The sequence below is a fragment of the Podarcis liolepis genome (genome assembly GCF_965112155.1).
Source record: "Podarcis liolepis genome assembly, chromosome: 7".
Classification (NCBI taxonomy): domain Eukaryota; kingdom Metazoa; phylum Chordata; class Lepidosauria; order Squamata; family Lacertidae; genus Podarcis; species Podarcis liolepis.
The window spans coordinates 6,604,122-6,618,761 of record NC_139561.1 but is presented as its reverse complement, the minus strand read 5'-3'; the positions used below and the strand labels follow the sequence as shown (position 1 = coordinate 6,618,761).

The following is a 14,640-nucleotide window of genomic DNA, read 5'->3' as shown; positions in this document are numbered from 1 at the left end:
TAGGCCACCATCTCAAAAAAGATTCCACATAATCTTCTTAGCTATCTGCTTAGGCTTTCCTGGGAACCCAGCATATATTTTAATTCCCAAAGGTGCTTCAAAGCAAAGTTGCCCTGAGTCATCTGGGCTTGGTCAGTCTGTAGCAGAGTGCTTTCCTATTCTGCTTCCTTGCTGGGCCGTGCCACATTCAGCAAGGAAAAACAAAAACCTATGTAATCACTGGACCAGTTTCCAGTTTGGGACTTGTAGGGTCTCTCTAACCATTCCAAAAATGGTTTCTGCTTTCAAATGCTCAGGAAAAGAACCTGTAGCCCCTTCAGAAAAGGCAAGCAATCAGCTAAGAATGTGGACACTGTTGCTACTCTCTTTCTTCATAGGACAGTTGTTTCTCATCAAGTGCAATATTAGCGTTGGCTGCACTGTAGTCTTAAGTAACAGATCTGGCCCTGGCCTCTAGTCATGTAAACATGCCAATTATTTCCAAAAGTACTTTTGTGCTATTTTATACTTGTTTGCCCTGTTAAGACCTGTCAGAAAGAATATACGTAGGAGAATGAACACACACACAAACACACATACACACACACACAGCCCACCATCACAAAAAATTATCATGTTCTAGTTTCCTTAGACTTGCCAATGTAGTCAAGACACTGTGGCTCCAAATAATGCCATAAATATGTTGTACAGTGGTGCCCCGCAAGACGAATGCCTCACAAGACGGAAAACCCGCTAGACGAAAGGGTTTTCCGTTTTTGAGCTGCTTCGCAAGACAATTTTCCCTATGGGCTTGCTTTGCAAGACGAAAACGTCTTGCAAGTGTTCCAATTCCCCCCCCTTTTTTTAAGCCGCTAAGCCGCTAATAGCCTTTTAGCCGCTAATCCGCTAAGCCTTTAATAGCCGCTAAGCCTTTAATAGCCGCTAAACTGCTAATAGCGCTAATCCACTAAGCCGCTAATAGGGTTGCTTCACAAGACGAAAAAACCGCTAGACGAAGAGACTCGCGGAACGGATTAATTTCGTCTTGCGAGGCACCACTGTATAAGCAAGGCAGGAATAATAATAAAAAATGGGTTTTCAGAGTAGAAATCAGGCTCATTCTTTAGTGTTTGCTGTGAATAAACAATGGTTTACCATAACCGTGGAGCCAAAACATTGGAAGGACAAACTGAAACACACTACCTCCTCCTCTGGCATGGCCATGTGGAGTTTGGGTTCTACTACTCTTTTTAAGACAAACCACAGCTTGTTTGTGACATCTAGACCAGAACAAACTGCAGTTATGCTCAACTATAGTTAGTAGAAAAAGCCAAGTTCAAACTGTACTTTTTGAGGCTGCCTTCTTTTCACAAACACACGCGGGGGGGGGGGAGAGGATGGTGAGGGGATGAGGGTCACTGCACAGGAACCAGAGGAGGAGGACCCATCACCACAGCCAGAGGGCCCCCCCCGTCTCCACGAACACGTCAGAGGCATAGAGAGCAGTGCCATGTATCTAGTAATAATAATAATTATTGTTTATACCCTGCCCTCCCCAGCCAGAGCTGGGCTCAGGGTGGCTAACACCAGTAAAATTACAGTAAAAACATAATGGGGGGGCAATTTAAAATACAGGTTAAAATGCAATTTAAATTGCAGCCTCATTTTAAAAGTAGCCCATAGATCAAAACCACAAGGGGAGGGAAATATAAGAGTCAGACTGAGTCCAAATCAAAGCCCAGACGGAACAGCTCTGTCTTGGCCCTGCAGAAAGATGTCAAGGCCTGCGGGGCCCTAGTTTCTTGTGACAGAGCATTCCACTAAGTTGGGGCCACTAATGAAAAGGCCCTGGCCCTAGTTGAGACCAATCTACCCACCTTGCGACTTGGGAACTCCAAAATGTTGTCATTTGTGGACCTTAAGGTCCTCCACGGGGCATACTAGGAGAGGCGGTCCTGTAGGTATATGGGTCTCTAGGAGGCTGAGGCAGGCTAGACCCTCCAGCCCAGCTCACTAGAGCTGACCTAGGAGGGGGTGTGTCAGTGGATTAGGCTCAGGACAGGTGAGGGTCACCTGCCTTATCAAGCCCAGGTGCTGTGATCAAGATTCAAGGGATAAAAAAGAAGCAGAGCTGAGGTGCTGTGTCTGCTCAACTTCTCATGTTGAATGACCACAGCTTGGTTGTCCTAAGAGCTTCACAGGACTGAACCGCTTGGATCGGCGGCAGAGGCAGAGGCAGAGACCTGGCCTGACTGTTGGACTATGGACTTGGCTTTCAGTATTGAACATGGACAGTGTTTCCTGACCCGTTGGGACTACTAACATTTGCCCTTGGGACTGTATACACCAGCAGGACTGGTGGCTAGGGGTTCAGGACACATGAAGAGAGAAGAGCAGAGACAGATACGTCAACGTATTTTCAGATTGCTTGGGAAGACCCACAGGAGGAGATTTAGGCAGCTGTGTAAAACAGGTCATACATACACCATTATACTTAAGTATATAAAAGAATACAGGCAACTCCCCAATTGTGTGTGTTTGGCATGCATTATGACCATGCACATGTGTGCCATTTTCGGCACTGGAAAGGGGTCAGGGTGGGGGCAGAACTCCCCCATGCAAATGGGGAGGGAGTTGCATGTTCATAAGAGGAGCCCTGCTGGATCATTCCATGCCAATTCCCATAGTAGCCAATTGAATTCAACATTAGTAACATAAGAAGAGCCTGGCGAATCAAGCCAATGCCCCATATCTAGTCCAACATCCTGTTCTTACAGTGGCCAACCAGATGCCCATGGGAAACCAGCAAGCAGGATTTGGGCACAAGAGGATTCCAGCACAAGCGCAATCTCCCCTCTGGTGGTTTCCCGCAACTGGTAAAAGAAGCCCATATGCAGAGATGAAGGCAACATTCCTCTCCCACTATTGCATCTAGGCACTGAAGTCCCTGAAGATGCAGGATCCATACAGCCATCACTACTAGCAGCCCACACTTTTTTTTTAGTTGTTTAACGAGTGTACTTGTTGTTGTTGTTTAGTCGTGTCCGACTCTTCGTGACCCCATGGACCAGAGCACGCCAGGCACTCCTGTCTTCCACTACCTCCTGCAGTTTGCTCAAACTCATGTTTGTAGCTTCGAGAACACTGTCCCACCATCTCGTCCTCTGTCATCCCCTTCTCCTCGTGCCCTCCATCTTTCCCAACATCAGGGTCTTTTCCAGGGAATCTTCTCTTCTCATGAGGTGGCCAAAGTATTGGAGCCTCAGCTTCACGATCAGTCCTTCCAGTGAGCACTCAGGGCTAATTTCCTTAAGAATGGAGAGGTTTGATCTTCTTGCAGTCTATGGGACTCTCAAGAGTCTCCTCCAGCACCATAATTCAAAAGCATCAATTCTTCGGCGATCAGCCTTCTTCATGGTCCAGCTCTCACTTCCATACATCACTACTGGGAAAACCATAGCTTTGACTATACGGGCCTTTGTTGGCAAGGTGATGTGTACTAGTGTGAGACAAATTCTGGTACCTCTCTTGAGTGGCTGGGGAAACCCAGGCCAGATGGGAGGTGTGTGTGTGTGTGTGTGTGTGTGTGTGTGTGTGTGTGTAACAACAACAACAACAACAACTTGAACAGCAAAAACCTTACCAAAAGCTTTGGCTGAAACATGTTAGACAGTCTTCACATAGTAAGTAACCAGCTTGAAACTGACCTCTTCTCACTCACCTGCTAGAGTCAAGCCCAAACTGGCATGCTAGAGTAACCTGGAAAGCTTATGTGAAGCCCAGTTTGGCGTGCAAATCCCTGGGGAGAGGCTATGGAATTTGCTGCATTTGTCTGGGTATTTTCAAAATTCAATACGGTTTCTACTCTTTAGAGAATGTGATCTCCTAGATTAAATCTGCATTGAGACAACTTTCCTCTGTTGCATCTCCCACTCTGAACTACCTGAAAGATTAAGATGGAAATTGCTTTTTCTTACCTGTGTTGTTGCATCTCCATTTGTCCAAAGAGAGAATAGCTCTGGCAGGAGCCAAGAATGCAAAAGCGCTGGCTTGGAACAAAGGTAACCTGAAAGAAAGAAAAAGAGAAAAAGGAGATACCTCAAACTTTTTGTGCAGTGTCATAACTTCCATGCAGATTTTTTTCTAAGGAAAAGAAGCATCAGAAGAAGTCTTAAATACCAATAAGATAAATGAGGGTGAGGAAGGAGTCCACATCCCAGCTTATCTGTGGACTATTTGGGAGGCTTTTGACAAGCCACAGCCAGTGTTATATTATCCCATCAGCAAAATGGCAATATTAGAGTGAGCTCTCTCATGAAAGAGACAAGTAAGTAATATTTTTTAATACAATCCACTCCTGCGAGGTTTTTTTCTAGAAAGTGGCATGAACAGTTTAATAAATAATTTCTCCATACTGTAGTCATGTATTGATTATGCAGTAGAATTCAAAGTCCTAAATGCTCAGGCTGTGCATAGTTCAGAGGTCAGAGGAAACCGCACCAGATGGTCCAGCAGGGCTCCTTTACATGAGCTCCAAGATCCAGATAAAAGGCAGTCTCAACAACTGTTTCAAAATTGCTCAGTGTGCTGCTGAACACATTAAGGTTGCAGGTTCGATCCCCGTAAGGGACAGCTGCATATTCCTGCATTGCAGGGGGGTTGGACTAAACGATCCTCAGTATCCCTTCCAACTCTATGATTCTATTCATTTTTAATGTCCCTACCCACCCAAGTCCTTATAGTGTGAGGCAGGTTAGAAATCTCTTCCCCATGCCCTAAGAAGAAATAGGTTCTAGACCTAGGAGCCAACTCCTAGGGGCCACAGGGGCTTTGGCCCCCGCAAAGTTGATGGGCATTCCCATTCAAATGCTGTGTGTGCACTGCGTTATGTGATCAATTATGCGAGGTGGGTCTTACCTTATCTGGGCCCCCACAATATTTTATTCAAGTTGGCATGGAACCCCTGGTTCAAGAGCAGAATAGTGGGGGGTTGGGGTTGGGGGGGAGCTACAAGGGGGGGAAAAGGAATAGCCAAAAGATTCCCATCCCGCTCTGCTGATAGAAGCCTTACCATCATCTGAGTGACACTGTTGATACAACCCAATGTATTTCTGACCACACAGAGGTGCTGTGACAACATATTAAACTTTGTGAAGTGTAATATCTGTATTATACAAGATATTTTGGCAGAATATCATTATTTATAAAGTGCACATAAACAACTCAAATTTGCACAGGCAATAAGCCGTGGCCTTTGCTTTTTAACAGCAACCCACACAACTATCCATATCAATCAAGTAAGGTGAATGCTGGAAGAAACACAAAGGAATATTCGCCTGATTTATAACATGAGCAAAAACTGAACACTCTTCTTTGTAACAGCAGAGAGGTACGCTGGGCGAATGACTCAATATCACGGGGATTTTGTTGGCTCTTGTGCTCTGCCCCTGGTAAAGTTGTTGCTCTTCTCCCTCACGTACACATTACCCTTTCAAAAGCCCTCTAATTAAGTGTAGGCAATTAAATACATTCTTCAAAAGTTAGATCACTGAGTGTTTAGAATTTAGTTCCAGAAAGGGTTTCTTTCTTCTCTGTGGGGTAAAAATAAGAATCAGTCCATGTTTAAACATACCTAAATCAAATTGCATTTAAGCCATGAGTTCACTTTTTATAGTGATTAAGGACTGATCTTTTTAGCATCTTACAGAATCTGTGACTTCTTATTCTGAGCAAATTTATTTAGGACATGTGAGACATATCAGACTTAACAAGTGCATTTCTTGCTTCTCAAATAGTTCAGCCACAATAACCCCTTTGTCAAAAGTCTGTCAGTTAACATGCAGCAAATACTTTCAAGTATAACCGGGGTGGGGTCGAAGGAATTAGTGCTACTTTGCTACAGGTTTTGTTACAATCAAACAGTATATACGTTTTGTTAATTAACAAACATGAAACATTCTAAAAATGAGGTACACGGAGAATCCAAAAGGTTTAAGAGAAAATCTGGAGATACTGTGACAGACTATTTTAAAGGCTGGAGCGTGCAAACAATCTTGTATCTATTCACTTATGCTCTACTAATGCACATTTAGAGTTCATCCAGGTGGCAAGAGCAATAATGAAGATGTTTGTCTTTTAGATGAACCTATGCTGGTGTAAATAACTTGGATTCTTAAAATCAGAAGTAAATAGCCAGAAACCATTAAAGTATTTTTGTACCAGTGGAATTTGAGCTTGCAAAATACAGAAAAGTTTGACGTAAAGAGAAAGGGGAAGATTAAAGGACTGAAGTCTGGTACAGAAGTACCATTCTCAAATTTCCCGTTCACGCTTAGGAAACCAGCTGTGTGGAGTAGATTCTTACACTCCCTCCATCTCACTTCCCCAGTCTGCTTTCATCACGATGCAGTGTGCTAGTACTACCCATGCTTAGCACTGATTTTTGCAGGGAGAAAACCAGAAGTGAGAGCTCTGTCTTCTAGTGCTTATTTTAAGGAAGATTTTTGCATATGGTTGCTATAGCCTTTGGGCTTCCTCTGCTCAGGGAAGAACTGCTTTTAAGGTTTGTAAGAATTACAGAGCAGGGCAGTTCACAGAGAGGAACAAGATTTCCTTTCTGGGAACTATAGCATCATGTCTTGGAAGAAACAGCAAGAACATTCTGAGCAAGTCAGGAAAAAACAAAGGACAAAAAATGTCCCTTAGATTGGTACAATTGATATATTTCTGTGGATCACTTGATATGAAACTAGATCATATCTACTTTAATTCAAGAAACTTGAAATTGTATTGCCCAGGGCTTGAGGTTTTTCTTTGGGAAGATTCTCTTCAATCATCTTCGTTTATTTAAACAGGCTTAACTGAACTCTCCTACTGAGCTGCTGCTATCTTACCATCCAATATTCTATTTCATATGTAAATTATGCCAAATACCTTGTTTTTTTAGGGAAAGACTCCAAGACTTGATATTACTTGGAAGAACAGGTGCCATGGAAGGAAATAACAAGAGCCTAATACAATGAATTGTTAATATTATTTTAAATTTTTGTTATATATTTAGGATAAATATATAGAAAGAAGTACTGGAGCAGAATTCCCTGCTACCACAAAGGATATTTTTGAGGGATGTGGGAGTTAAATATATATTTTTGGAAATCACAGAGAGCAAAACTACCCACAAAACAGTGCGTGCTCTCCACAACCATACTTGTATCAACTAGTTTATCCCCTCAATGCTTACAGTGAGCTGGAATCACCCCCAGTTAGCAAGGCAGAGAAGTGAATTTTAGACTGAGAAGAGGTCAGTTGCTGTTGCTTTTGGTCCCCATTTTGGATTGCTAATGTGCCACAAATGCGCGCAGTTGGATGAGGGCCCTTTGCCCTGGCTCAGAGGCAAAGCGCATGTTTGCAAGCAGAAGGCTCCATGCTCTATCGTTGGTAGCATCTCTTGGGAAATGACCGGAAGGATGGGAAGGGCTTCTGGTGGAGTTTTTTCAGAGAAAACCAGTGGACCAACCATCTCACTTGGCACAAGGCAGGTTCACATGATTCAGATATTTGAAATATCAGTCATGCTTTTTTTTAAAAAAAGTTTCAATAGCTAATTATTGTTTTAATAAATTAACATGTATACTCAGGCGGGCTACTTATTTCTGACCTACTTTTTTATTTAAGCTGCACTAATTCTTGAATCGAGGGACGTGGGTGGCGCTGTGGGTTAAACCACAAAGCCTAGGACTTGCCAATCAGAAGGTCAGCGGTTCGAATCCCCGCAACAGGCTGAGCTCCCGTTGCTCGGTCCCAGCTCCTGCCAACCTAGCAGTTCGAAAGCACATCAAAGTGCAAGTAGATAAATAGGTACCACTCTGGCGGGAAGGTAAACGGCGTTTCCGTGTGCTGCTCTGGTTCACCAGAAGCGGCTTAGTCATGCTGGCCACATGACCTGGAAGCTGTACGCCGGCTCCCTCGGCCAATAAAGCGAGGTGAGTGTCGCAACCCCAGAGTCGGCCACGACTGGACCTAACGGTCAGGGGTACCTTTACCTTTACCTTTAATTCTTGAATCACTGGCCAAAGTTGAACTAGTTGCTTGGGATAGGGAGAGGTGTACCTCTAAACAGTTAACAGGCAGTCAAATATCATTCTCTTAACTTACCTGCACCCAAACGTTGTTTGCAGCAAAGTTGTGATTCCAACACAGAAGAATATGGTCCCAATCAGCTGGCTAGTAGCCCACTGGTCAAATCCAACACACATGGCATCTGCTAGCAAGAAGGGCACTGCTATAGTGCCACTGAAACACGTCAGGTAATGCTGCAAATACAGAGGGTTATTTTATTTACAAACATGATATACGATTGCCTTCAGTTTGTTTACACCATTACCATTAGCTAAAGAGCATATTTTTCAAGCGCAATATATTTCCAAATTGCTTCCGAACAGCCATCAATTAACACCTGCTTATGGATAAGCAATTTCTAGAAGCAGGACGCAACTGTGAAGATAGATGCCGTCTGGCAAGACCAAAGCAGAAGTGGTGCTGCATCGCAGCACAAAGCAAAGTAGAAGCGAGAAGACCACAAACAATGCAATAGGTTGTTAAATGCCATCTGGAGAGCACAGCACCACCACTCCCTAAGGAATTAGGTCTCGATGCAGAACTTCACTTGGGATAGATTCCTGCCAAGGGTTAGGAAATGCCAGTGTAAAATAAAATCAGCAGTTATATATTATACTACCAAGAAACCTTACTGAAAACTATTTTCTGCAGTGTGCATATGGTAAATAAACAATGGGGAGGGGGCCATAGCTCAGTTGTAAAGTGCCTGCTCCGTATGCAGAAGGATCAGCCACTGGAATCTCAGGTAGCTGCATTGACAGGAACTGTCCAAGACCCTGGAGAGCTGCTGACAGTCTATGAAGACTAAGAGACAGATTCTGTGTAATGACTTGGAGCAGAACCACTGCACAGAAACTATGGAAGTCTCAGACTCTCCCAGTGTCCCTATTTTCCAGGGATGTCCCTGATTTAGAGATGCCATCCCGGTTTCTGATTTGATCCCAGAATACCCCCCTTTTCCTTAGGATGTCCCTATTTTCATTGGAGAAATGTTGGAGGGCATGGAGTTATCCAACCCCCAAGCCGTCTGAAGGCAATCCTGTTCTTTAAATGTTGAATGATTTATTATGTTTTTGTATATGTTGGAAGCTGCCCAGAGTGCTGGGGTAACCCAATAAGATGTGTGGGGTATAAATAGTAAAATTATCATTATGGAATGGGACGTTCCCTCCCTATTTTCATCAGAATAATGTTGGAGGGTATGAAGTCATTCTTTAAAAAATTAAGGATATAGAAGCATACAATTGAATGGGTCAGGCAGAATCTTGGAGGTTATCCAGTTCAGTTCCCTGCCAAGTGCAGGATCTGGAACATAATTTGAAGATTTATATGTAAGATTGTAATGGGGATAATCAATGAATTGTTATCTCCATCCTTCATTTCTGCCTGATTGCGAGATTCTGGGAAACTTGGCTCTAAGGATAGCGGTGCTGTATAAGTTATAAATTGACAAACTCCCAAAGTCTTACTACATAATAAATGGCAAATGTTCCTATATATTCAAAGGGCATGGTCCTTCACTGCAAAAATGAAGCACTCAAAAGCACAGTTTAATAAAAATTTTACAAACATACTGGAAAGCATATTTTCTTTAGAAATGCCTTGATACCAAGAGCAGAACTCCTGGGCATGGGGGAAATTGAGTTTGTGGGCCAGCAGGCTTATCAGTTAGAAAGGACCTAGTGATCCTACTGATCAGTACAGGATCTACAATTCAGAAGTCAGTGACAGACAGCCATCCAGACTTTGCCTAAATGCCTCTAGTGCAGGAGAGTCCACCAGCTGCCAAAGCAGTCTGCATTACTGCCAAACAGTTCCTAAGGTTTAGTCGGAATCTGCTTGGAAGTCCTGCCCTGGAGCAACAGATAACACAGCTGTTCCACCTTACATGACAGTCCTTCAGATACTGTCATGTCCACAACTTAATCTTTTCTTCTTCAGGCTACTACACCTACCCTGGTCTTTCAACCATTCCTCATAAGACCGGAAACAGAACTGCAGGCAAAGGATCCGTGGGTCTTTTCTCTTAAACTACACACACAGGGATCCCGTCAGCAGGACCAGATCGATGACAGTATAGTCCCTGCAGCACACAAACGAAATGGCACTTCTTTCCCAGGCCTACAGGAGCAATGGGAAGTTCTGCTGGACAAGACCCAATGACTTGAATGGAAACTTTGCAAAAGCATTACTATGACCTTCCAAAGCTTCCATTTGTTTCAATAGGGCTTGTTCTGTTCTTTGGTCAGGTCTGTATCTCTCCTACTTGATGCTCTTAAATACATATTAAGACCTGCTCCCTGAGGTAGCCACCTCATTTTGACTCCTAGTGGAGCCACCTCTGCTTCTAAAATACCTCATTTTGGCTACAAGGCTGTGCAGACTACAGTACCACAATTCCCAGGATCACCCGTTGGTAGAACAGCAGTACACGATTATGGGTTGTATTTAGAATTCCCAAATTAATGCACCAAGTGCACCTAGCTATGGGGCAAATCAATGTGGACTTCTGGGGTAAAGAACTGCCTATATAAGCACTAGGCCAAACATTTCCAGAGGCTCCAGAAATATTTTTGCCCTCTCCAGTGTACCAATATGCTACTGTTGCATTGAAGTACAGTGAAAGAAGAACTGGCTTCTCACCTTCCCAGCTTCAGCAATTAAAATTCAGAGAACTAGGACCAAAGAGAAAACTGACTGTAAGCCAACATCAGTTCTTGAAATCTTTCATTCCTGTGTTGCTTGCCTGCATTAGTTAAAGCTTTTTTTCCTGCTGAATAATACTTAAAATATTAAATATAGCACAGTAGGAATAACGAGAGCACCACATTTTTCTCACAATATGTACCTGTAATCCCAAGAATATGCAGAGGTACCAGGGAGGAACATCTTCAATTGTGTATATCATGTCCGTTCTTTGGGCGTCCAAGCTTCCGCTGCTATCTAGTGTCTCCGCCAGTGAACTCTGTTAAAAACAGATCAAGCAGTGGAAACAAATAATTAGCAATTAAGTATTATAGAAGAATGCACCAGTTCAATATGCAACATGGTTACGAGAGCACATTTGACAAGATCTGTGCCCTGTTTCAAAGCAGCGTCAATACACACACTTAAAAAGCAAGATCTTTTAGCTTTCAAGTAATCTGTTGCACTCAGTATGCAAGAGATATGTACACACACACCCTTTCATATAAGCAACCTCTTCCCTTTGCCTACAAGAAGGGCATTATACCCTTCTTGTAATATAACCATGGCACATTACGCCAAAAAGGTTATGATGGCCAATTGGATTACACAAACAAATAGAGCATGAGGAACACCAAATCACATATCATCAGGAAAGGGGCGTTTAAGAATAAATATAGTAATAATGGCAAACCTTGCATAAGAGACCAAGATTTCACAATTCATGGTACAAATACTACTTACTACAATGGATATATTCCTTTCAGTACACATAGCTGAATTTTCAGTGAGTTAGACTCAAATCAGGGTTGCATTAGAATTTAGGCAAGACACAACAGGATGAAAAGTTTGACCACACTTACTAGAGCAGGAGACAAAACAATGGTTCCCTTTATAGGCCCAATGTGAAAAAAATCCAGAATAAAAATAAAGTTTCTAGACTCCACAGCATTTGAAAGCATCATGGTAAAAACTGCTCAAGGATCAAACATTAAGACACTGAGAAGAAGCCAAATATGCTGGTCTTTCTGTAATTGTAAGTATCAAGGCCATACATTGTCCAATATTTTTCAAGCGTTCCCTGAAGTCTTTCATATTTCATAGCAATAATTTGGAAAGCCAAGAGCGCTGAGTTGGCTCCCTTGTAATTCTGGCAACTACAATGTTTCTATGAATAGTAAGCAAAAATGTGAAAAATCAGCAACACTGATGATATCGTCAGGTTTACTCATGACACGTTTCTGATTCACCCCCTCATTGCTAGCTGCTCTTCTTAGTCCAATGCAGGGTAAATAATTGCAGTAGACAGCCACAACCTGTGCTGTAGAATCTTGGTCTTTTGCTGGTGGATCACTAATGTGAGCCACATGGGCAATGGCCCACAACCACAGAGAGCAGACAGAGGAGGACAGAGGAAGGAACTGATTTAGGTATTTATTTATTCGATTTATATCCTGCCCTCCCCCCAATTCAGCAAATAGACAAATACTGTGAAGCTAAACTATATGCAGTGAAACTAAACACACAAACTAAAACATAGGCATCAGATTAGGAATAAAGGCATGGGTAGGCAAACTAAGGCCCGGGGGCCGGATCCAGCCCAATCGCCTCCTCAATCCGGCCCACAGACAGTCCGGGAATCAGCGTGTTTTTACATGAGTAGAATGTGTCCTTTTATTTAAAATGAATCTCTGGGTTATTTATGAGGCCTGCCTGGTGTTTTTTCATGAGTAGAATGTATGCTTTTATTTAAAATGCATCTCCGGGTTATTTGTGGGGCATAGGAATTTGTTCCTCCCCCCCCCCTTTTCAAAATATAGTCCGGCCCCCACAAGGTCTGAGGGACAGTGGACCGGCCGCCTGCTGAAAAAGTTTGCTGACCCCTGCATAAAAGGGTCTAAAAGGTCTGAAGTGGTTGTTCAGCTTACATCAGTGGTTCCCAAAGAGGGTAGTAGCATCCCTTGGGGGCCAGTGTGATCACTCAGGGGCTACTAAGAGGCAGAAGGGTGCCAGAAGTGCAAACGACTATCAGACTGGCCACACTGGATCAAGTTCATCAGTTTTGTTGAATTAATTACAGTAAATACAGTAAACAGTTTAAATTGGATTCTGAATAAATGAACAACTGGTTGTTACTGTTTTGAATTTCACTGTGTTTTTCTCTTCCTTATTGGGTTGTGCAAACCGCCCTTCTAAATAATGCTTTTTATAGGGTGTCAGGCACTGGAGATGAATTTATGGAACCAAGGGGGCGGTGGCCCCAAAAATGTTTGGGAACCACTGGCCTAGCTCTATCCACAGAAGTCATTTTAAATATTTGTTGAGAGATACTTTTTATTGGCCACAGCCAGGAGGATGTTTTCAATTTACCAATCTCAGTGGAAAGAAGGGCTTGTATAACTACCATGCTGACTTGAATCCATATTTGGCTGATTATTTATATTTGGTTGTTGAACAGGAGACCCAAAACTAATCCTTTTTTTCTAAAAAAAAATGTTTAGGGGTACTCTCATTTTCCTACTCATATTGAAAAACTGCCCCTCAATAAGGCCAAACTTGGGTTCACAAAATGCGTCCCCCCAGAAAAAAGCACTGCCCAAAACCAAACCTATTTACTCGTCAATGTTGTGTTTAGTATGAGAGAGAATAATTGAAACTACAGCAGATGAATGTTTATTTCTACTCCAGTGCCGATTTAGTAACAATACACATACTTCTGTAGAAAGCAATGGAGAATTCCTTTGTTTTGTTTTGACGGGAACTTTAAGTTCTCCCTGTGGTTGTGATTTCAACCATGACAACTCAACCCTGAGCACAGCATGGCTGACATCAGTTGAACTGAATGAGATGCTAATGAAGGAAAACGGCTTGTTATGCAGGATAGTTGCACCTAGTTGTCCTAATGCCAGATTTCTCAAAGTAGCCATGTGGCAGGGAGCAGGCAATCTTGTCAGATCTGAGGAACACTCCTCACAGAGCTCCTGCCTACAGGGAGGTTCTCCCATTCTCCCTCTCCTGGGACAAAGTCACTGACAGTGAGACTGGTGGTGAGAGAGGAGGGTGCAGAAGGCTATGTTCTTAATGTCTTTCAACTACCTTCTCACAGGACTCCTTTTGTGTGTAGAGAAGAAGAGAGGTGTGGTTGAAGGCAAACATCCATGAGTGGGACGTCACAGAACTGATGGAAGCTGTTCCAACTTGCCAAAGATCAAACAAACAAAGCAGAATTTGGGGTTGTGTGATGACAGAAGAGCCTCATTCAAAAAGGGATGTATGTTTATTGTATTTGGAAATGGCTCTACAGTTCAACTTAGGAGAATGCAGAATGTATTTCAAGGCTACACCCTTCCAAGGGAGCAGTAGGAAGAAGACAGAGAGTAGCTCGGCTCATCCCAACACATGGCTCAAAAATGCCAACAACGTTTCCCCAAAAATAACTGATCAAGAGCTAGACTCTCATAACTCATGCAGTGTAGCCTAAGGGGTAAAAGCAACCTAAATAAACACTTTCAAGAGAATCTCTAGCTCAGTCTCCAGCAAACATGTCTTCAGTGCTGAATAATCAGGAAAACTAAAGGAAGAGGGGATCAAGACCATACACACCCCATAACTTAAAAGCTTCCTCAGGAAGGATTTGAGAAGCAAGAATTCCAGGAGGCCTAGAGCACGATTTACCAATTCAGTGTAAAGGAGCACAGAACCTTTGCAGTCTGTCTTACAGCCCAGCCAGGATGCACATTTCGGTTGAAACATGGCAGGGGGAAGAACTCAAGCCCCCTCCCCAAAAGAAAATCATTTTGGGAGTTCTGATTCTCATTCTGAGGACAATATCTTAGGTCCTAAGAAAAGGTAAGAAAA

General features: G+C 43.0%; 1 protein-coding gene across 10 annotated transcripts in view; it reads right to left on the bottom strand.

Moving 5' to 3' along the window:
• SLC23A2 (solute carrier family 23 member 2) overlaps positions 1-14,640 on the bottom strand; it is an 87,201-nt gene that overhangs the window by 30,388 nt on the left and 42,173 nt on the right. For all 10 annotated transcript variants that reach the window (XM_083514244.1, XM_083514251.1, XM_083514252.1 and 7 more), the window contains 3 exons: positions 10,946-11,062; positions 8,134-8,291; positions 3,957-4,045 (listed from right to left, as the gene is read on the bottom strand). In XM_083514244.1, coding sequence (XP_083370370.1) covers positions 3,957-4,045; positions 8,134-8,291; positions 10,946-11,062 — 364 coding nt within the window. The remainder of the gene's footprint in view (positions 1-3,956; positions 4,046-8,133; positions 8,292-10,945; positions 11,063-14,640) is intronic.